General features: G+C 42.7%; 1 protein-coding gene across 5 annotated transcripts in view; it reads left to right on the top strand.

Moving 5' to 3' along the window:
• The first annotated feature begins 1,693 nt into the window (after positions 1 to 1,693).
• LOC129047190 (RNA polymerase I-specific transcription initiation factor RRN3-like) overlaps positions 1,694 to 22,630 on the top strand; it is a 34,329-nt gene continuing 13,392 nt past the window's right edge. Inside the window, exons 1-12 of one of the 5 annotated variants that reach the window (XM_054533582.2) lie at positions 1,695 to 1,959; positions 3,475 to 3,580; positions 4,720 to 4,776; positions 9,624 to 9,713; positions 9,820 to 9,949; positions 10,038 to 10,079; positions 10,396 to 10,455; positions 11,409 to 11,472; positions 12,529 to 12,598; positions 15,920 to 16,018; positions 19,389 to 19,481; positions 21,175 to 21,313. In XM_054533582.2, the coding sequence (XP_054389557.1) occupies positions 1,871 to 1,959; positions 3,475 to 3,580; positions 4,720 to 4,776; positions 9,624 to 9,713; positions 9,820 to 9,949; positions 10,038 to 10,079; positions 10,396 to 10,455; positions 11,409 to 11,472; positions 12,529 to 12,598; positions 15,920 to 16,018; positions 19,389 to 19,481; positions 21,175 to 21,313 (1,039 nt within the window). In that variant the 5' untranslated portion in view covers positions 1,695 to 1,870. Of the gene's footprint in view, positions 1,960 to 3,474; positions 3,581 to 4,719; positions 4,777 to 9,623; positions 9,714 to 9,819; positions 9,950 to 10,037; positions 10,142 to 10,395; positions 10,456 to 11,408; positions 11,473 to 12,528; positions 12,599 to 15,919; positions 16,019 to 19,388; positions 19,482 to 21,174; positions 21,314 to 22,630 lie in introns of all 5 variants that reach the window. The other 4 variants (XM_054533581.2, XM_054533583.2, XM_054533584.2 and 1 more) reach the window with 4 other exon arrangements.

Here is a 22,630-nt window from a genome sequence, read left to right on the forward strand (position 1 = left end):
AAAAAAAAAAATTGCTGTATTTTATTTTGTGAAATAGGGTCTAGCTCTGTTGCCCAGGCTGGAGTGCAGGGGTGCAATCACAGCTCACTGCAGCCTTGACCTCCAGGGCTCAAGCGATCCTCCCTCCTCAGTTTTCAAGTAGCTGGGACTACAGGTATGCACCACCATATGTTGCCCAAGCTGGTCTTGAACTCCTGGAGAGAGATACATATAAACACACATACACACACACCCTTTTTTTTTTTTTTTTTTTTTGAGACACAGTTTCGCTCATCACCCAGGCTGGAGTGCAATGGCACGATCTTGGCTCACTGCAACCTCTGCCTCCTGGGTTCAAGCTATTCTGCCTCAGCCTCCCAAGTAGCTGGGATTACAGGCACTGCCACCATGCCTGGCTAATTTTGTATTTTTAGTAGAGACAGGGTTTTGTCATGTTGGCCAGGCTGGTCTCAAACTTCTGGCCTCAGGTGATCCACCTGCCTCGGCCTCCCAAAGTGTTGGGATAACAGGCATGAGCCACTGCGCCGGGCCCATACATATGCATTTTTAAAAATTTATTTATTTATTTTGAGACAGGGTCTCACTCTGTTGCCCAAGCAGGAGTGCAGTGGTGCTATCTCCCAGGCTCAAGCAATCCTCAGCCTCCCGCGTAGCTGGGACTACAGGTGTGTGCCACCACACCCAGATAATTTGTATTATTTTTATTTTTTAAATTTTTTGTAGAGATGGGAGTTTCACCGTGTCACCCAGGCTGGATATTTTTGTATTTTTGATAGGCCTGTACAGTTTCCAAAGTTGCAACCTTTTCCCCTCCCTGAGAGTAGGGGCAGCCCCTGCTCTCCCTCTACATCCTCCACAGTCCCGAGGTTTTGGCCTCTGTTTCCTCTGTTTCCTATGCTTGGAACACCAGTTGCTCTTTTGTTGGTCTGGCTGACTCCTGTTCCTCTTTTAAAAATTTAAGTTTGGCCGGGCGCGGTGGCTCACGCTTGTAATCCCAGCACTTTGGGAGGCCGAGGCGGGTGGATGACCTGAGGTCATGAGTTCGAGACCGGCCTGGCCAACACAGTGCAACCCCGTCTCCACTAAAAATACAAAAATTAGCCGGGTGTGGTGGCATGCTCCTGTAATCCCAGCTACTCGGGAGGCTGAGGCACGAGAATTGCTTAAACCGGGGAGGCGGAGGTTGCAGTGAGCTGAGATCACACCACTGCACTCCACCTGGGCAACAGGGCAAGACTCGGTCTCAAAAGAAAAAATAAATAAATAAATAAATAAAGTCAAGGGGGTAACACCTCTTGGTAACTCTCCTGTTGTTTCTCATTCCAGCATCATCACAGCCTTGAGGCTCCGGGGTAGGTCACTTCGTGGAGCTCGTTTCCGTGAGGATAACGTTATCTTGGGTGTCTGTGAGAATGCTACATTGAGTATAGAGCCCAGGCTTCTGGGTCAGCTGGGTTCCAATTCCCTTTCCTCCGTGAAGATCTGGGTCAGTCACAAGTGCTTCAGTTTCTTCGATTTGACTGAGGGAGGCTTTGACTCCAAAAAATTAACACTGGAGTGTACCCGGCCACAGCTTAGCACATCCAGGGTGTTTCCACCCTTTCTTTGGGATCCTCAGGGCTGGATGGAGCCGGTCCTTCCCGTCTCTCCTTATACTCCGGCACTGGCGCTGGGTGGAACAAGTCGTCCAAGTAGAATGAGGAGCGGGTTTTGGCGGCGCTCTAGCCCGCCAAGAGCATACGCCCTCCCCAAGCGGGGCTCCTGATTGGCTGAAGGTTGTGCTGGCACGCGCAACTTCCGGGACAGAGGCTGTGGCTGGAAGGGGCTGGGAATCCAGCGTGAGGCGCAGCGGTCGCGTTAGTTCGGCCCAATGGCGGCACCGTTGCTTCACACGCGTTTGCCGGGAGATGCGGCCACTTCGTCCTCTGCAGTCAAGACGCTGGGCGCGTCGAGGACTGGGTAAGATTCAGGCCGCTTCCTTCTGCGCGTCTGGGACCAGAGCTCAGGACCGCGCTTAGAGGAGTGGGTTGAAAGGATGTGGGACAAAGCTAATGGCGTGTAGTAGGAGCACGGGGTCGAGGGTCATCTCACGTTCGCAGAAATGAGTTCATTCCTCCTAACTGGGTAATAGACATGGATGGGGCCTGGAAAAATGAGTATGTTCTCTGTTCTGGAGGCCCCCTTTCCCGACTGTGTTTCCTCGTGATTTCCCAGGCCTGGGTACTGCCTTCTGCGCCTTGACCCCTCTTCCTTCCCGCTTCTTCGTCCAAATTTGGAAGGGATTTCCCTGGGCTATTTGGTTTATCAGCTGAACGTTGTCACTCATGGCAAATTGAATATTACATGTTTTTTGTTTGAAATTTGTTTTGACACACGTATTTGTTTAGCAGTCTTTATTTTGCTCCACTTTTAAAATCCCTAACCCCCATAGCACTCTTGGCGTTTAACTTTCAGAGTCATTACGATGCTATGTTTTTCATTAATTTACTCTGTGTAAGTGAAGCAAACCTTGTAAAACAATTAGCGTAATATGATTCATAATATTTATCGAGCTCCTGCTTACTGTGTTAAACACTGGGGACAGTGGTTTATCCAAAGACACTAATGTCCCTGCTTTCTACAGAGCTTACAGCATAGGGCGGAAGGCAGTACATAGGCCAATAAATAAACGAACACGATGATTTCAGTTATACAACAAGGTAATGGGGGCGGGGAGAAGGGAGAGGAGTATTTGAGATTTATCATGGGGAGGACATCTGACATTTGAGCTTCCACTTGAATGAATACAGAAATCTAGGCCGGGTGCGGTTGCTCACGCCTGTAATCCCAGCACTTTGGGAGGCCGAGGCGGGCGGATCACCTGAAGTCAGGAGTTGGAGACCAGCCTGGCCAACATGCGAAACCTCGTCTCTACTGAAAATACAAAAATTAGCTGGGCATGGTGGCAGGTGCCTGTAATCCCAGCTACTCAGGAGGCTGAGGCAGGAGAATTGCTTGAACCCGGGAGATGGAGGTTGCAGATCACACCACTGCATTCTAGCCTGGGCAGCAGAGCAAGACTCCATCTCAAAAAAAAAATCCAGCCACGTAGAGATTTGGGAAAAGAGTATTTCCAAGAGAGTGAACAGTAAGTGAAATGAGAAACAGCTTGGCTTGTTTGAAGAGCAGAAAAGACATTATGGCTGTAGTAAAACAAGTTGTTGGAGATGAGGTGAGAGAGGTAGGCAGGGGCCAGATTAATGTAGGATCTTAAAGACCACACTGAGAGATTTGGATTTTTACTGTAAGTGCAGTGGGAAGACAGTTATTGGTTGCTGAGCAAAGGAGGGATTGTTGGTTAAGAGTGGAAGCAGGGAGACCAGTAAAGAGGCCTTAAGAATAGTCCCACTGAATTATGTTGGTTCAATAAATGTTGGCTATTATAATTTTTATTATTTTCATGAACTTAATAGCTTGTTAATCTTGGTTCCACAGGATTTCAAATATGCGTGCATTAGAGAATGATTTTTTCAGTTCTCCCCCAAGAAAAACTGTTTGGTTTGGTGGAACTGTGACAGAAGTCTTGCTGAAGTACAAAAAGGTAAGAGAAGATAATGTGTGAGGTTTGCTTTTGGTCAGGTCAGAATACAACTATTGCTGTTATACTAAAGACCAATAGAAATAGCAAGATTAATTAAGATACCAGTTGAAATCAAATATTTAATAATAGCATGATGCCGTCAGTGCAAAATTAGAGTAGTAGAGTCGTTTTTTCCCCCACCGTCTCAAAAAAAAAAAAAACCTCTGGTCTTTGCTGAGGTTTCACCTCTTCAAATGCTTTATTTACAAAGCATCTTTTAACTTTAGCAAGTGCTAGAATTAAAAACAATTACAGCATTTTATTTGTTTATTTTATTTATTTATTTATTTGTGCCAGAGTTTCACTCTGTCGCCCAGGCTGGAGTGCAGTGGCGTGATCTTGGCTCACTGCATCCTCCACCTCCCAGGTTCAAGCAGTTCTCCTGCCTCGGTCTTCTGAATAGCTGGGGTTACAGGCACGCACCACTACACCTGACTAATTTTTTAATTTTTTTAGTAGAGATGGGGTTTCACCATGTTGGCCAGGCTGGTCTCGAACTCCTGACCTTGTGATCCACCCGCCTCGGCCTCCCAAAGTGCTGGGATTACAGACGTGAGCCACCATGCCTGGCCTACAGCATTTTATTTTTTGAGGAGGAACTTACCTAAGCATTACTTTGGGACAGTAAACCAGTTCTCTGAATAGAGATTTTTGTTTTTGTGGTAGTTTAGAAGCATTTCTACTATATCTCAGCAATAGAGGGAAAATGTTAAGTAACTGTATGTTTATATGTAATATCCATTTGTATCCATATTTGAGTGAATACTTTTTTAGATCCTTCTGAATTAGATCATTATAGCTGGCTGTTTTTTTCCCTCATGCTTTTTGAGAATTCGCAGGAGTATCAACTATTATATTCAAATGTCAATACAGAAATACAGCTAAATGTAGCTTATCATTTTCCTTTTTACAAGCCCTCTGGCTGCACTAACATGAGTGTTTAAATTTTTGTAGTCATTATTTTTTAATCCTCAATTGACATGTGAAAGTTAGTGTTCCTTTTATAATTTCATCTGATGTTAAGGTACGGTTAAAAGTCTTGCTGTTGATACTAAACAGGAAACAAAAGCATAACTTAATTCTTTCCCCTTCTTGTTAAGGGTGAAACAAATGACTTTGAGTTGTTGAAGAACCAGCTGTTAGATCCAGACATAAAGGTAATTAATTTTGTGTTTGATCATTAGCAAAATTATTGCCACTTTATACAGACATAGTTTGCTCTTTGGGTCCCATTCTGTCCTCCAGAACTTGCTCTCTCCATGGTCCTCCCTTACTTTAATCTGGTGGTTCTCAACCAGGGACAGTTTTACCCCCTAGAAGACATTTGGTGATGGCTGCAGATATTTTTGTTTGTCACAATTGGGAGGAAAGGGTGCTACTGGCATCTAGTGGGTGAATGACAGAGATGCTGCTAAACATCTCACAGTGCACAGGGCAGCCTCCCATAACCAAGAGTGATCCAGCCCCAAATGACAACAGTGTTGAGGCTGGGAAACCCTGCTCTAATGCTTCCTTTCTATTAGATTACTACCTCTTTCCTCCATGCTGCATGCAACTCTCCTGTCTCTTTAAAGCTAAAACAAACCAAAGAAAAACCACTGATTGAGCATTTCCAGGTTCAAGATCCACCTATTGTGTAGTAAAACCTTAGTACATTTTGTTTCACCATTCTTCCTTTCCTGCCCAGTTTTGAAGAGAATAGTTTATTACCATGGCAGCGGTAGTTAGATTGCCTAGAATAAAATTCCAATTTTATTATCCAGTGTGTGATCTTGAGCAAATTGTTTTAACCTCTCTGCCTCTATTTTCCACTGTGTAAAACCAAGAAAACAATAGAGATTTAAAAAAATATGGAGTGTTCTGTTTTGCTTTTTAAGAGATGTGGTCTTGCTGTGTTGCTCTGGCTATTCACAGGTATGATCACAGTGCACTACAGCCTTGAACTCCTGGCCTCAAATGATCCTTTCTCTCCAGCCTTCTAAAAAGCTGGGACTATAGGTGCATGCCACTGTGCCTGGCTTTAAACATGGAAATATTTAACAAGGATTCAATGAGCTAATATGCAAGAAGCACTTAGAACAGTCTCTGACTCAAAGTAAGGGCAGTAATTGTCATCTGTTGTTTTTGTTCCAGCTGACTGTGCTGTATCATTTCTCACTCACATTTAAGTACACTCTTCTTATCACTGTAGTAATTACCCTGACAGGTTACCCATGTTTTTTTTTACATGCTGATTTCAGTAGACTTTTTTTTTGAGACAAAGTCTCATTCTTGTCACCCAGGCTGGAGTGCAGTGGTGTGATCTGGGCTCACTGCAACCTTTGCCTCCTGGGTTCAAGCAGTTCTCCTGCCTCAGCCTCCCAAATAGCTGGGATTACAGTCACCCGCCACCATGCCTGGTTAATTTTTTTATTTTTAGTAGAGACAGGGTTTCACCATGTTGGCCAGGCTGGTCTCGAACTCCTGACCTCAGGTGACCTGCCTGCCTCGGCCTCCCAAAGTGCTGGGATTACAAGTGTGAGCCACTGAGCCCAGCCTCAGTGGACTTATTTTTTTAAGCCTTGTGTTCCTTGTATCAGCCGACACTGTTGGCCACCCACTTGTTAAAACTTCAGTGTTTCTGATCCTCCTGTCTTCTGATCCTTTAATCTCTTTTTTTTTTTGAGACGGAGTCTCGCTCTGTCGCCCAGGCTGGAGTGCAATGGCGTGATCTTGGCTCACTGCAAGCTCCGCTTCCCGGGTTCAAGCGATTCTCCTGCCTCAGCCTCCCGAGTAGCTGGGACTACACGCGCCCGCCACCACCCCCGGCTAATTTTTTGTATTTTTAGTAGAGAGGGGGTTTCACCATGTTAGCCAGGATGGTCTGGATCTTCTGACCTCGTGGTCTGCCCGCCTCGGCCTCCCAACATGCTGGGATTACAGGCGTGAGCTCCCACGCCCAGCCAGTGATCCTTTAATCTCTAGTATCTCTCGATAGGTTCTTGATCTTAAATTCGGTGTTGATTGGGCTTCAAAACTTGACTCTTTTCTCACTCTGTAGAACCTTCTGTGTGATATCCTCATTTCCCTTCATGGCTTTGAAGTCTGCCTGTGTCCTAATATATTTGTGTCTGTAGCCAGGATTGCTCTTGTGGCCTCCAGACTTGTTTCATTTTTGTTTTTGGGGACCGGGGCAGAACAGAGTCTTGCTCTGTCACCTAGGCCATAGTGTAGTGGGATGATCTTGGCTCACTGCAATCTCTGCCTCCTGGGTTCAAGCCATCCTCCCACCTCAGCTTCCCGAGTAGCCATGCCACCATGCCCAGCTAATTTTTTTGTATTTTCAGTAGATTTGGGGTTTCACCATGCTGGCCAGGCTGGTCTCAAACTCCTGACCTCAAGTGATCCACCCGCCTCAGCCTCCCAAAGCGCCTCAGCCTCCCAAAGTGAGCCACTGCACCCGGCTTAGACTTGTTTCTTAACTGTCTGTTAGATGCATTTACCCAGAATCATCATAGGTGCTCCAAACTTGGCATGTCTACCCTTGGCTGGGCTCCATCTTTAATGGAGCTTTCCCTGGTTCTCTCTAAGCACATAGTTGTTCCTTCATTGAGTCCGTTTCCCGCACTTCCAGATCTCTCTAGTTACAGATCTGGTTTACAAGGCCTTCCATGGTCTATTTGGTGCTTCTTTGTTCCCCAGATTTATTATCTGTTGGCTTGCTCACTATACATGCCAGCCATACTGAACGTCTTTCAGTTTTCTGAAAACATACTTTTCCTTCTGTAAGAAGTAGAACTTCCAGAAAAGACTCAACTGCGTTACTGTTTAAAGACAGCTGAAGCATCACTTTCTCTTTAAAGCTTTTCCTGACTCCTGCCTTCTTTCCCAGATACAAAGGGACATTTTCTTTGTGTTCCACTGTAGTTTGTATCAGCAGTTCTCATTCTTGGTATTTTGACATACCACGAATTGCACTAGTTGTGTGGAGTGTTGCAAGTAGAACTTTTTTTGTCTTGAGACAGGGTCTTGCTCTGTCACCCAGGCTGGAGTGAAATGGGCCCGATCATGGCTCACTGCAGCCTCAACCTCCCAGGCTCAAGCAATCTTCCCACCTCAGGATCCCGAGTACATAGGACCACAAGCATGTGCTACCATGCCTGAATAATTTTTCTAGAGACGAGGTCTCCCTTTGTTGCCCAGGCTGGTCTCAAATTCCTGGGCTCAAGCAGTCTCTTCCTGCCTTGGCCTCCCAAAAGTGCTGGGATTACAGGCATGAGCTACTGTTCCTGCCTGCTAGTAGAAATAATAATAGTTCAGTACTAAAGCATCAAAGTCTGCAACTGATTTACTTTTTTTTTTCTTTTTGAGACGGAGTTTTGCTCTTGTTGCCCAGGCTGGAGTGCAATGGCACGATCTTGGCTCACTGCAACCTCTGCCTCCGGGGTTTAAGCAATTCTCCTGCCTCAGCCTCCCGAGTAGCTGGGATTATGGGCATGCACCACCACGCCCGGCTAATTTTGTATTTTTAGTAGAGACGGGGTTTCTCCATGTTAGTTAGGCTCGTCTCAAACTCCCAACCTCAGGTGATCCACCCACCTCGGCCTCCCAAAGTGTTGGGATTACAGGCGTGAGCCACCACGCCAAGCCTGATTTACTTTTAAAAATGGTACAGTTTAAATGTTATCCTTATAGTTTTGTTGCAGCCTTTTTAGTGGAAAAGAGATAGGATAGATTATTTTATTTGCACACTAACTTAGCTTGTTTTCTACATGCCTTTGGCCTTAGTGAGCTACTGTTAATGTTATCCTTAACAGTTGTGGACATGTGAAATTACCATAGTACAAATGAGTTGTGGTTTTACTTTATTTTACTGCCAGGCTACTCGGGATTTCATCAGAAAATGGTTGATCTGTGGGAGTTTGACACATGGATATGGCATAGTAAGCACTCAGTAGCTGAATTAAGGTGGGGAAAAGGGGACAGCTTCTTCTCCACATATAGGGAGGCGTGTGGGACGGTGAACGGATGATAGCCTTGACTGAGATAGACAGGTTTGGACCTGCTTCTTTACTGGCCTCTTGGTTGGGCAGATTGCTTATTCATCGTTCTTAGCCTCAGCTTCCTGAACAGCAAAATGGGAATAAGTAAACATCTTGCAGAGTTTTTAGGATTAGAAGAAGATATATATGTAGAGTGTCAGACACCATGCCTGGCATATGGTGTATTCTCGCTAAATGATAACTCCATATAAATATCCCTGTAGGTATGACCTTGTGTTGCTTTTATTTATATGTCTAAGCCTTCCACAAATTAGGGGCTTTTTCTTAATGGTTTTTTTCCTGTGCAGTGTATATGCATGAATATAATTAATATAGTAATATTTTACATAATTGACACTGTATTTTATACATTGTGTTTCAAATTTAGCAGTTCTTCTCATGTCACTAACAATTATTATGAACAGTAATTTGATTGCCTGAAAAATATTTCATGGAGGAATGGGGCTCTCATTTATACAGAACAAACACATCATAATATATTTAAACTCAGCCACAGGTTTGGTTTAGAAAAGTTATGTTTATTCATGACCCCAATTGATCAGCCTAGACTGAGTTTTATCAGCATGCTTCCTGGTCAGCTTGAATATAGAGGAAATAGAGGGAGCTATTGTTCCTTTGTGATCTTCTAATATTTGAATCTGCTAGAGTTCTGCAGTTTTTAAAAGTCCCAGGTGTCAACATTTGAAGTGATTTCGCTTTTTCAGGGCAAACAAAAGTGATCAGGCTGAAGTATTGCATTTAAGTCTTTTTCCTGTGTATTAGAGTTACTAGATTACTTTTTTAAAACAGTTAAGTTTATTGTGACGTATTTTTCTGTTTTGATACCCAGTTTTGATTTCCTTCCAAATTTGTGACCTTTTCCCCCCAACCTATTCTTGATAAACGATGGATATAAGCTAGCTGTAAATTTCTATTACCTTAGAGGATTTGTGATTTTGAAAGTACTCTTTGTTTAACTTAAGGATGACCAGATCATCAACTGGCTGCTAGAATTCCGTTCTTCTATCATGTACTTGACAAAAGATTTTGAGCAGCTTATCAGTATTATATTGGTAAGTTCACCGTTTATTTTACTGTCGAGTGTGTAATTCAGAACTTTGGTAATAGTATATGTTATATTAATAACATGCTGCTTTTATCTTTCTTCCCCCACTCTAGAGATTGCCTTGGTTGAATAGAAGTCAAACAGTAGTGGAAGAGTATTTGGCTTTTCTTGCTAATCTTGTATCAGCACAGACTGTTTTCCTCAGACCGTGTCTCAGCATGATTGCTTCCCATTTTGTGCCTCGTAAGTCATTAGTCTTTGCTTGCTTGGAATTTTCTTTTTTCTTTTTAATACTTCTTTACTAAAATACCACCTTCTCCTTATATATGAGAGACTGCTACGATGGAAGATTCCAGATGCATATTGGCACCAGGTGTGGTAGATATATGTTCCCCGTAATGACCCCTATGGAGGTGTCTAGATTCATTTGTTGCTGTGAGTTTTATGAGTTGTAATTTGCTTTATTGAACTTCTGGTGAAATCTAGGAATTTTTAGCTGTTTAAAAACTATAAAGTTGCTTTACTTTTTTTCAGATTGTGTGTTTAATTAATCATTGGGCTAACTTTGGATTATGGAAAAATAACTTTTTTGTATAGCTGTTCATTGTCTAGGTCAATAACTTTTTTTGTGTAGCCATTCATTGTCTAGATCAATGACAGAATAACATATTTTCTTTTTCCCTCAAAAGCCCGAGTGATCATTAAGGAAGGCGATGTAGATGTTTCAGATTCTGATGATGAAGATGATAGTAAGTATAAAAAGGTTTAAAGCCTGGGCACAGTAGCTTACACCCATAATCCCAGCACTTTGGGAGGCCAAGACAGGAGGATCACTTGAGGCCAAGAGTTTGAGACCAGCCTGGGCAACATAGTGAGACCTTGTCTCTGAAAAAAAAAAAACATTTTTTTTTTTCAAATATTTTCTTAAAAAAGGCTTAAAGCACAACTACGCAGGGTAGTGTGTGTCTTTAGTCACAGCGACCTGGGAGGCTTAAGTGGGTGGATTGCTTGAGCCCAGGAGTTCAAGCCCTGCCTGGACAAGATGGCAAGACATTGTCTTCTTTAAAAAAAAAAAAAAAAAGTAAAGCACAGAATACCTGGCACCTATTCTAATAGGTAGACTGCAACAAATGACAACCTTTGATATAATCTTTTTGTTATATTTACCATTGATATGCAGTCAGTTGTCCTGAATGCATTATTTATATATTTAGTCCATTTAGTTTTCATTGATGGTTGTGGAGAAAAATCTTGAAATTATTATTTCTCTGATAAATTATTCCGTTTTGGTTAGCATGTGTTTTTAGCTTCAAGTATGTCACTTTTTGTTTGTTTGTTTTTTGAGACAGAGTCTCGCTCTGTCGCCCAGGCTGGAGTACGGTGGTATGATCTCGGCTCACTGCAGCCTTCGCCTCCCAGGTTCAAGTGATTCTCCTGCTTCAGCCTCCTGAGTAGATGGGACTACAGGCGTGTGCCACCATGCCCAGCTAATTTTTGTATTTTTAGTAGAGATGGGGTTTCACCATATTGGTCAGGCTGGTCTCGAACTCCTGACCTCAGATGATCCGTCCACCTCGACCTCCCAAAGTGCTGGGATTACAGGCATGAGCCACTGTGCCTGGCCAGCATGTATTTTTAGTTTCAAGTGTGTCGCCCTTCAGTTTTGTTTTGATGCTCATACTCTCAACTTTTCTCCTTTCAGATCTTCCTGCAAATTTTGACACATGTCACAGAGCCTTGCAAATAATAGCAAGATATGTACCATCGTGAGTATACTTTTTCTTATTTTGAATGTTTAATTCTCAAGAAAATTGTAATCAATTAGTAAAAATTATAAAATGTTAATAGTATTAAAGCTTGAGTCTTACATTGCATTTTTTTTTCTATCCACTTGAGGAAACATTACATTCTACAAAAAGTGGCATTTCCATTTTCTATTTATTCTCTTTAATTGTTTTCCAAAGTTTGTATGTGGATTCTCCCCCAATTTTGTATGGTGGTTGGAATTTTGCTTTTATCTTCGACAGATATGCTATCCAAAAATTTTCAGTGAGAAACCCCTGGGTGTGTTTGTGTCATGCCATATGAATAAAAATTGCACTTCTAAGAAAAGCTTTTCAGGTTTGTGGGTTGCTTTTGGAGGGGTGGACTTCTAGTTCCCTCTGTCCATTGATTATTTGTTAACTTAAAAAAATCCAACTTGATAATTTTTTCTGCTTTTAAAAATAATATACATGTGTAGTGGGAAATGTCAGCAAAAGTGCTGTTATATGTCTGTGGGAGAGAAGCTCCCTCTTTGATTTGCTTTCGATATCAGAGTTAACAGAAGCTTATTTTCTCAAAGTCATTATAGATTTTCTCAGAAGCTATACATTGTAAGTTCCAGTTCTGGCCGGGCACGGTGGCTCACGCCTGTAATCCCAGCACTTTGGGAGGCTGAGGCGGGCGGATCACCTGAGGTCGGGAGTTTGAGACCAGCCTGACCAACATGGAGAAACCCCGTCTCTACTAAAAATACAAAATTAGCTGGGCGTGGTGGCGCATGCCTGTAATCCCAGCTGTTTAGGAGGCTGAGGCAGGAGAATCACTTGAACCCGGGAGGCAGAGGTTGCAGTGAGCCGAGATTGCGCCACTGCACTCCATCCTGGGCAACAAGAGCGAAACTCTGTCTCAAAAAACAAAAAAGTTCCAGTTCTTTGAGACAGGGATTCCTGTTTGCCTCCTATATCTATCGATATTTGCTTTTAGAATGGTAGTTTTCCTTTTTATTCCTTTTCTAGAAAGTAAAGTTAACATGGATTGATTTAATTTTTTAAAAATAGGACACCGTGGTTTCTTATGCCAATACTGGTGGAAAAATTTCCATTTGTTCGAAAATCAGAGAGAACACTGGTAAGAAATCTTTTCATTGAGAATATCATGGAAAAGTTGTCTGTATGATTTCATTTTAGATGATATTAGGTCTTTTTCTTTCTTTTTCTGTCTTTATTTATTTATTTATTTATTTTTTGAGACCGAGTCTCACTCTGTTGCCTAAGCTGGAGTGCAATGGCGTCATCTTGGCTCACTGCAACCTCGGGTTCAAGCGATTCTCCTGCCTCAGCCTCCCCAGTAGCTGGGACTGCAGGCGCCTACCACCATGCCCAGCTAATTTTTGTATTTTTAGTAGAGACAGGGTTTCACCATATTGGCCACACTGGTATCGAACGCCTGACCTTGTGATCTGCCCGCCTCGGCCTCCCAAAGTGCTGGGATTAGTGAACCACCGTGCCCGGCTGATGTTAGGTCTTTTTCTTAAAGGTTACTTTGTCTTCTAGACTTTAAACTGATGTCTAAGAATTTGACTCAGATTCCTTTCTTATAAAGCAGCTACTGGGGATTCCCAGTGCCTTTTTCTGTTATTACGATGTGCAAGTCAAGGTCTGAGTTCATTTCAGGAATATCTGTAGTGGCTGCATGCTCATACGGACAAGAATTATTAGAAGATAATAGTTCATGTATTACTAATTGTACATGCCTTATTTTAACCTGAAAACAAAGCCTTCCATAGAAGAATTCTGCTTAAGTTTTTATACAATGTTCAGATCATCTGTGCAGTTTTTAATAATTAATAGTGGTTGCCTTAGTAGAATACCGAATCTAGTAGCATACAAAAAGAATTATGTACCATGACCAAGTGTGACTGATGCTAGGAATGCAAGATTGATTTTTTTTTTTCGGGGCGGCAGGGACAGTCTCTGTCACCCAGGCTGGAGTGCAGTGGCATCATCTCGGCTCGCTGCAGCCTCTGCCTCCAGGGTTCAAGTGACTCTCCCACCTCAGCCTCCCGAGTAGGTGGGACTATAGACATGGGGTACCACACCCTGCTAATTTTTGTGTTTTTGGTAGAGATGGGGTTTTGCCACGTTGGCCAGACTGGTCTTGAACTCCTGACCTCAAGTGATCTACCCGTCTCCACCTCGCAAAGTGTTGGGATTAGAGGCGTGAACCACCGTGACCAGCCGAGATTGAGTTAGTACCTGCAAATGAATTAATAAAATATTTTGTAGCAATAGAACAAAGGACAAAAACCACATAATCATCTCAGTAGATGCAGAAGTGTGTGACAAACACCAATATCCTTTTATGAGAAAAACAGAAGGAAATTTTCTCAACCTGATAAAGGGCATCTGAAAAACCCACAGCTAACATCATATTCAATGGTGAGAGACCAAAAGTTTTTTCCTAAGACAAAGAACAAAACAAGGATGTCCGCTCTTGCTGCTTGTCTAGCCAAGGCAGTTAGGCAAGAAAAAGAAATAAAAGCATCCAGATGGAAAGGAAGGCATAAACTCTCTTTTGCAAGGTGATTTTATATGTCATCCTAAGGAATTTACACACACACAAGAAATTTTAGAGATAATAAATGAGTTCAGCATGGTTACGGGACAGAAGACCAACATACAGTAACCAGTTGTTCAAGGCGATTGAATAGGGGAGAATAGTCATTTCAACAAATGCTGGCAGAAGTGGATATGAACATGCAAAAGAATGAAGCATATGGATATCCATATACAAAAATGAACTCAATAAAAGCCCTACATGAAGAGTAAAAACTGTAAAACTCTGAGAAGAAAACAAGTACATTTTCATGATGTTGGATTAGGCAGTAATTTCCAGATTTGATGCCTAAGCACAAGCAACCAAAGAAAAAATGCATCAATTGTACTTCAAAATTAAACGTTGTTATGCTTCATAGGACATCTTCAAGAAGATGAAAATAATCCCCAAATAATGGGAGGAAATATTTCTAAATTTTATGTCTGGTAATGGACTTGTATATGTAAAGAACTCTTATAATTGAATAATAAAAGGGCAAATAGCCCAATTGAAATGGGCAAAGGATCTGAATAGGCATTTCTGCAAAAAAAAGCACATGAAAAGAAGCTCAACATCATTAGCCATCAGGGAAATGGTTTCACTTCATACCCACAAGGATGGCTATAATCCGAATGAGAAGACAGTAACAAGTGTTGACAAGGATATGGAGAAATGGGAACGTTGGAACTGTCATATGTTGCTGTGAGAATGTAAAATGGTGCAGCTGTTTTGGAAAATAGCCTGGCATTTCTTCAAGGTTAAATGTAGAATTAACACATGACTCAGCAGTTCCATTGCTGGGTTTATACCCAAGAGAAATGAAAATATATGTCCACAGAAAAACTTGTACATTGATGTTCATAGCAGCATCATCCATACTAGCCTCAAGTAGAAGCAACTCAAATGTCTGTCAACTGATGAACAGATGACAAAACATGGTACAATGGAATATTACTCAGCAATAAAAAGGAATGCTTTATATGTTACAACATGATTGGACCCTAAAAACATGCCAAAAGACTGTGTATTATATGACTCCATTGATATGAAAGGAATGGTTTACATGTTACAACATGATTGAACCCTAAAAACATGTATTATAGGACTCCATTTATATGAAATGTCTCGAAGAGGCAGATTCATAGACTAGTGGTTGCCAAGGTCTTCATTTTTTAGGGGTGCACTAATGGATGTAGGATTTCTTTTTAGAGTGATTAAAATGTTACAAAATTGCTGGCTGGGCACAGTGGCTTATGCCTGTAATCACAGCACTTCGGGAGGCTGAAGTGGGAAGATCCAGGAGTTGAAGACCAGCCTGGGCAACATAGAACATGTCTCTCTAAAAGGAAAAATTAACCAGATGTGGTAGTGTGCACCTGTAGTTCTAGCTACTAGGGAGGCTGAGGAGGAAGGATTGCTTATCCTGGGAATTCAGGGTTGCAGTGAGCTATGATTGCACCACTGCACCCCATCCTGAGAGAGAGAGCAAGACCCTGTCTCTAAAAGAAAAATAAATGTTCTGAAATTGATTATGTTGATGGTCACATAACTGAATATATTAAAAACTTAAATTGTATACTTTAAATTGGTGATTGTATGAGATATGAGTTTTATCAATACAGCTACTTAAAAACCTAGTTATGCCAATTAAAAATTTCATTTACTGGAGATAATTGAAATGATTATACTGAACATAATACATGTAGAAACAGTATAGTTTTTGTATTGCTGGATAGTCTGTTTTTTTCTTTTTAAATATTTGAAACTAAAGATCATGTAATTGATGTTTTGCTTACATAACTGTGAAACATTTATTCTCTGTTGAAATGTTTTATCTTATGTTTTCTGCTTTAGGAATGTTACGTTCATAACTTACTGAGGATTAGTGTATATTTTCCAACCTTGAGGCATGAAATTCTGGAGCTTATTATTGAAAAGCTACTCAAGTTGGATGTAAGTATTGAGTAATCTATTTTTATTTTCATTTACTGACTTGAATTTGTTATAATCACAGTATGTGGAAACAATAGTCAGTGATAGAAAAGAATCCACTTGGCCAGGTGTGGTGGCTCACGCCTGTATTCCCAGCACTTTGGGAGGCCGAGGCAGGCACATCACCTGAGGTCAGGAGTTCGAGACCAGCCTGGCCAACATGGCGAAACCCCGTCTCTATAAAAATAAAAAAAAAAATTAGCCAGGCATGATGGTGGGTGCCTGTAATCCCAGCTACTCAGGAGGCTGAGGCAGGATAATCACTTGAACCCGGGAGGCGGATCTTGCAGTGAGCCAAGATCGCGCCACTGCACTCCAGCCTGGGCGACAGAGCGAGACTCCGTCTCAAAAAAAAAAAAAAAAGAAACCACTAGCACCATTCTTTGCTTCCTTTCTTTGAGTGTGTCTTGAACTCCATCTGTGCATGGGCTGGGCAGTTGTAGACAGTTCCTCCTCATGATTGGAGAACAAGGCGTTAAATACATAGTTATCCAAATGTAAAAGTATGGTTGTGGAAAATGCTATGAATGAAACATACATTATGAGTTAGAGAATCTGATAGAATCACAGTGGGGTCAGGAAGGGATTCCTAAGGAAGTGATTTTTCCTGTTTGGCCTTTCTTAAGGACAGATTATAATTATAAACAGTTAAAACTTTATTTAAGGAGGCCTGCACTAAGGTGCAGTGGGAATGAAAGGAAGTGGTAGATTCTAGTGACATTGTGAGGAAAGGTGAACTGGTCCTTGAGACTGGTTTGGAGGAGGGGAGGCAGACATTAAGGGAAAGGAATCCTTCAAAGGTTGCTCACTATGGAATCGAATCTTGGTGTTGCCATTAATGGTAGTTAGAAATATGAAGAGGAGGCTGGGCGTGGTGGCTCACACATGTAATCCCAGCACTTTGGGAGGCCGAGGTGGGCGGATCACGAGGCTAGGAGATCGAGACCATCCTGGCTAACGTGGTGAAACTCTGTCTCATTAAAAATACAAAAACTTAGCCGGATATGGTGACGGGCACCTGTAGTCCCAGCTACTTGGGAGGCTGAGGCAGGAGAATGGCGTGAACCCGGGAGGCGGAGCTTGCAGTGAGCCGAGATCGCGCCACTGCGCTCCAGCCCAGGTGACAGAGCAAGACTCTGTCTCAAAAAAAAAAAAAAAGAAAAGACGTGAAGAGGAGGCAGATGGGAGAGTAGTTCCATCTTGGCCATGTTCAGTTGCTGGTGGGCAGCCTACCAGAGAATAGTCACAGGCAGTCGTGGCTGCAGGTGGGGACCTGAGCGTAAACCTTTGGAAAGATGCAGTTTAGGACAGGGGAGGAGAAGGGTGATCAGAAGTATGGGGAAAACCAAGAGTCTGGATGCTCAGGAGGGATCCGCCGGAAGAAGGAGTTTGGTCAGCAGCATCAGATACTGCTGTCATTTTTTAGAAGGATGAAAAGAGCAACAGTCCTTGGATTTAGTGGTTAGAAGGTAGTCTTTGTTGCTTTCTGGAGGACCATGTCAGTGAAGAGGCAGAAACTGCATTTCGGGAGAGGATGTGGATGGTGGGGAAGCAGAATTGGGGCTGTTAGAGGCCTTGGTGCAGGGTTGTGGTGGAAGGAGGGGATGGAGCAGGGCTAAGAGGCATGGTTTAGGAGTGGGGAGACGTGAGCAGGTTTGTGGACTGAGGGGAGAGGAGCTTTGGTGGAGGAAAACATTGATGCTATAGGAAAGCAGGAAGATGGAACAATAGAAGAGCTGGAGCTTGGGCTCACTGGTGCAGTGCTCACTTGGAGTTGCCCCTCTCTGGCCAACTGGATATGTACTCTTTATAGTCTTTCTCTGGTATATACTTAAGGAACATTTTAGAATGTTTACAAAGAAGGTCAAGCATAGATAATACAAAATGGCATGGTTTGAGTGGTATGTTAAGATATTTGAATGGTGATATACCAAAATAAATACTGCATCATGCACATTTGGCTTGCAGTTCATCATTTTTCTGCTCGATTGATTTACGATATGTTTATTACACAATGTGTCTGTGAGTGTCTTGTGCATAGAGATTGTATTAGTCTGTTTTCACACTGCTGATAAAGACATAGCTGAGCCTGGAAAGAAAAAGAGATGTTTTTGTTAGTTTGTTTGTTGGTTGGTTGGTTGGTTTGAGATGGTGTCTCGCTCTGTTGCCCAGGCTGGAGTGCAGTGTTGCGATCTCGGCTCACTGCAACCTCCACCTCCTGGGTTCAAGCAGTTCTTCTGCCTCAGCCTCCTGATTAGCTGGGATTACAGGCACGTGCCACCATGCCCAGCTAATTTTTTATATTTTTAGTAGAGATGGGGTTTCACCATGTTAGCCAGGATGGTCTCAATCTCCGGACCTCATGATCCGTCCACCTCGGCCTCCCAAAGTGCTGGGATTACAGGCGTGAGCCACTGCACCTGGCCAAAAAAGAGGTTTAATTGGACTTACAGTTCCACATGGCTGGGGAGGCCTCAGAATCATGGCGGGAGGTGAAAGCACTTCTTACGTGGTGGCGGCAAGAGAAAATGAGGAAGATGTAGAAGTGGAAACCCCTTATAAAACCATCAGATCTCGTGAGACTTATTCACTGTTACAAGAACAGCATGGGGGAAACCGACCCCATGATTCAAATTACCTCCCACCGGTCCCGCCCACAACATGTGGGACTTACAGGAGTACAATTCAAGATGAGATTTGGGGCCGGGCGCGGTGGCTCACGCCTGTAATCCCAGTACTTTGGGAAGCTGAGGCGGGTGGATCACCTGAGGTCAGGAGTTCGAGACCAGCCTGACTAACATGGAGTAACCCCGTCTCTACTAAAAATACAAAATTAGCTGGGCACAGTGACACATGCCTGTAATCCCAGCTACTCGGGAGGCTGAGGCAGGAGAATCGCTTGAACCTGGGGGGCGGAGTTTGCGGTGAGCCGAGATCTTGCCATTGTATTCCAGCCTGGGCAACAAGAGCAAAACTCCGCCTCAAAAAAAAAAAAAAAGTGAGATTTCGGTGGGGACACAGAGCCAGACCATATCAGAGCTAGAATAAATGTGGAATTTGTTGAGGCTACCTGGCATAGAGCATCATGTGATAGTTGTCGATTTTATATAAGTATGTAGTGAAAGGGGCTTGGTTTATTATATTTAAATTCCTTCATGTCCTAGGTCAGTTTACAGGCTTGCACCAGAATTATGTATTGTATTGGAGTGCGATATAAGGCACTAATCTGGACACCTTGAATGTGTGTATATCCGATGAATTTCCATCCCAAAATAACATAGTCGTATTTTTTAAATTCTTTTATTCTTTTTTTTTCCCCCCTTTGTTATAGGTGAATGCATCCCGGCAGGATATTGAAGATGCTGAAGAAACAGCAACTCAAACTTGTGGTGGGACAGATTCCACAGAAGGATTGTTTAATATGGTTAGCAGTTTATTAATGAAAGTGGAGATGAAGTTTATCATAATCAAAGGGTGGAAACAGCTAGTGCTGCTCATCTTTGTTAAGGCTTTAGATTGAAAGAATTAAAATAGTTTAGCAAACTTGAAAATGATTCCTTATATGAGTAATTTGCTGCCATGTCATTTAGCACTTAGCGTAATTGGTTTATTTCCAAGGCTTTGAATTTGGGTTTTGTGAAGTACGTTTCACTTTTGTTCTTGTGACTTTCAGTGTTTGTTTTTGTAAGCTGGATGCTGTTTGTGAGGGCGTGGTTAATAGAAAAGCATACCTATTTAATTTCTGCATTTTACCACTTGTACACTTTATAGCATTACTTTTTTTGGGTGGTATCTGAAGTTGGGTTCAGTGGAAGGAGAGTCTGAGACAGGGATTCAGGTGCCCTTGGGACAGAGGGTGTCAGGGAGCAGAAGAGGGCAGGGGAGCTAAGCGAGGGCCGGGTCTCACTTGGGAGGTCGCTACAGCCTGATCCCACCAGGCATTCTGGGGCATGGATTGGTCTACAGAGTTTGCTCCCAGCTTGAGACCAAGGAGATGTCCTTTTCTGATGTCTTGTCAATCAGTCATTGGTTCTAAGAGGGTGGGGCTGGAAAGAGTGCAAGGGTGGTCCTGGCTCCTTTCTGCTCAGGGCAGTTCTGGAGAAAGTAGGCAGCTGTGAGCTGTTGGCCGCCAGTACTCACAGCAGCGGGGAGGTGGATATCCTGACCTGTAAAAGGGGGCCTGGCATCAAAAGCACGTGCCATGGTGGGCACCAGGAGCAGAGGTAGGGGGCATCTGTGATGTTTGCATGGATAGCTCTCGTTGGGTCTTCTCAATGAGAATCAGAAGCTGGTGCTGTGAGTCTTGGCTTTTATTTTAAATTTCACAGGTGGTTCTGGTTCACATCCCTGAATGAGACCCCTGCCTGGAAAGGTGTCTGCATTTCTTTCTTTTCTTTTCTTTTTTAATTTGAGACAGGGTCTCACTCTGTTGCCCAGGCTGGAGTGTGGTGGTGTGTGATCGTGGCCCACTCCAGCCTCGACCTCCTGGGCCCAAGTGATCTGCCCACCTCCGCCTCCCCGAGTAGCTGGGAATACAGTGCCGCCGCACCCAGCTACTTTTTTTCTATTTTTGTAGAGACGGGTCTCACTATGTTGCCCAGGCTGGTCTCAAGTTCCTGAGCTCAAGTGATCCTCCTGCCTTGGCCTCCCAAAGTGTTGGCAATTATAGGTGTGAGCCACTGTGCATGGTCCATATCTTTGTTTTAGTTCTTTTTTTTTTTTTTTTTGGTGGGGCACAGAGTCTTCCTCTGTTCCCCAGGCTGGAGCACACAAACTCGGCTCACTGTAGCCTCCTCCACCTCCCTGTTCAAGCTATTTTCCTGCCTCTGCCTCCTGAGTAACTGGAATTACAGGCGTGCACCACCATACCTGGCTAATTTTTGTATTTTTTGTAGAGACGGAGTTTTACCATGTTGGCCAGGCTGGTCTCGAACTCCTGACCTCAAGTGATCCCCCCCACCTCTGCTTCCCAAAGTTCTGGGATTATAGATGTGAGCCGCTTTCCCCAGCCTCTTTGTTTTATCTTTTAAGGGAAATAATCACTTATGATGGTTTTCCTACTAAACCACTTTCACATTGAATTTTTTAACGTTAGTATTTACTTTTTGTCTTCAAAGGATGAAGATGAAGAAACTGAACATGAAACAAAGGCTGGTCCTGAACGGCTTGACCAGATGGTGCATCCTGTAGCCGAGTGCCTGGACATCCTGATGTCTTTGGTTTTGTCCTACATGAAGGATGTCTGCTATGTAGATGGTAAATCATAGTAGCTACTGTTTATTGAACACCTGCAGTGTACCTGGCTTTGTGCTGGGCATTTTCCATCCATTATCTCTAGTACTAATAAAAATCCTGTAAAAATATCTATTGAGTATGAGTTTAAGATGATTTAAAGAGGTCAAGTTACTTGCCAGTCACATAGCTTGAAAATGGGACTGGGATTCTGGCTGAGTTATATTTGTCTTCTGTCTTTTCACTGATTGTTGTATTGAAAGATTATATATGGAGTTTGGCCAGTTTTAGATCAAATTACACTCAAGTTGCTGAATGCATTTAAGAATGATGTAGGGGGCACTAATATGTGGTGCTCTGTTATGTATTGAGTTTAGAGGGTCTTTGCCTGGCACCATTGTTGTGCTAGTGTTAGTACTATATGTGCTTCTTGCCTTCATGGAACTTTAAAGGCTTTGCCAGGCAAAAACAGAATTTTTTTCCATTCACATTGCTAAGATTTAAGATGAGCTCAGTGAGTCAGAATAATAGAAGTGGAATCTGAGTTGACTGCATTACTGTTTTAACGGTCTTGCTGTTATAATACATGTTGATTAGAGAATTTGGAAACTACAGGAAAGGATAAAAACAATTTAAATGGCCACATTTCTACTATTCAGAGAACCATTATGAGCATTTTGAAGTTTGACTTTTTTCCCTTTTCTGTTAGCGTCTGTATATGTAGGAGAGTATTTTTTAGTGAATTTGGGTGTCACACTAAACGTAAGTGTTTCATAATCTGCCCTTTACGTGGATGCTGAAGATAAACATTTTCTCATATCATTGCCTGTTTTAAAACAATTGTTATTGAATCCCAGCACTTAGGCCACGGTGGGAGGATTGCTGAGGCCAGGAGTTCAAGACTAACTAGCCTGGGCAACATAACAAGACCCCATCTCTAAAAAAAAAAATTGTAATAATAAATGTTACTGATCACGTGGGTTTAACTGTCTTTTACTGTTTTCACCATGATAAGTAACAGTTGTAATGAACATCCTTGTGCCTATATATTCAGCTGTTTACTAACAGTAAAATAATTGGATCAGAGGTCTTTTGCTACATGAATTATAGACTTGCCCTTCAGAAGGATTTGCATTTCTGACCTTGCCACAGTGTGTGAGGTGAGGGCCTGCTTCCTTGCAGGTGTTAGATTATTATATTCAGAGGAAAATCTGTGCAAACTAAAAGTAGCATTTTGTTTTAACCATATTTTAATGGATAATGTCTTTCTTTCTTTCTTTTTTTTTTAATAGACACGGTCTTACTCTGTAACCCAGGCTGGAATGCAGTTGCACAAACATG

This window comes from Pongo abelii, chromosome 18, assembly GCF_028885655.2.
Source record: "Pongo abelii isolate AG06213 chromosome 18, NHGRI_mPonAbe1-v2.0_pri, whole genome shotgun sequence".
NCBI classification, from domain to species: domain Eukaryota; kingdom Metazoa; phylum Chordata; class Mammalia; order Primates; family Hominidae; genus Pongo; species Pongo abelii.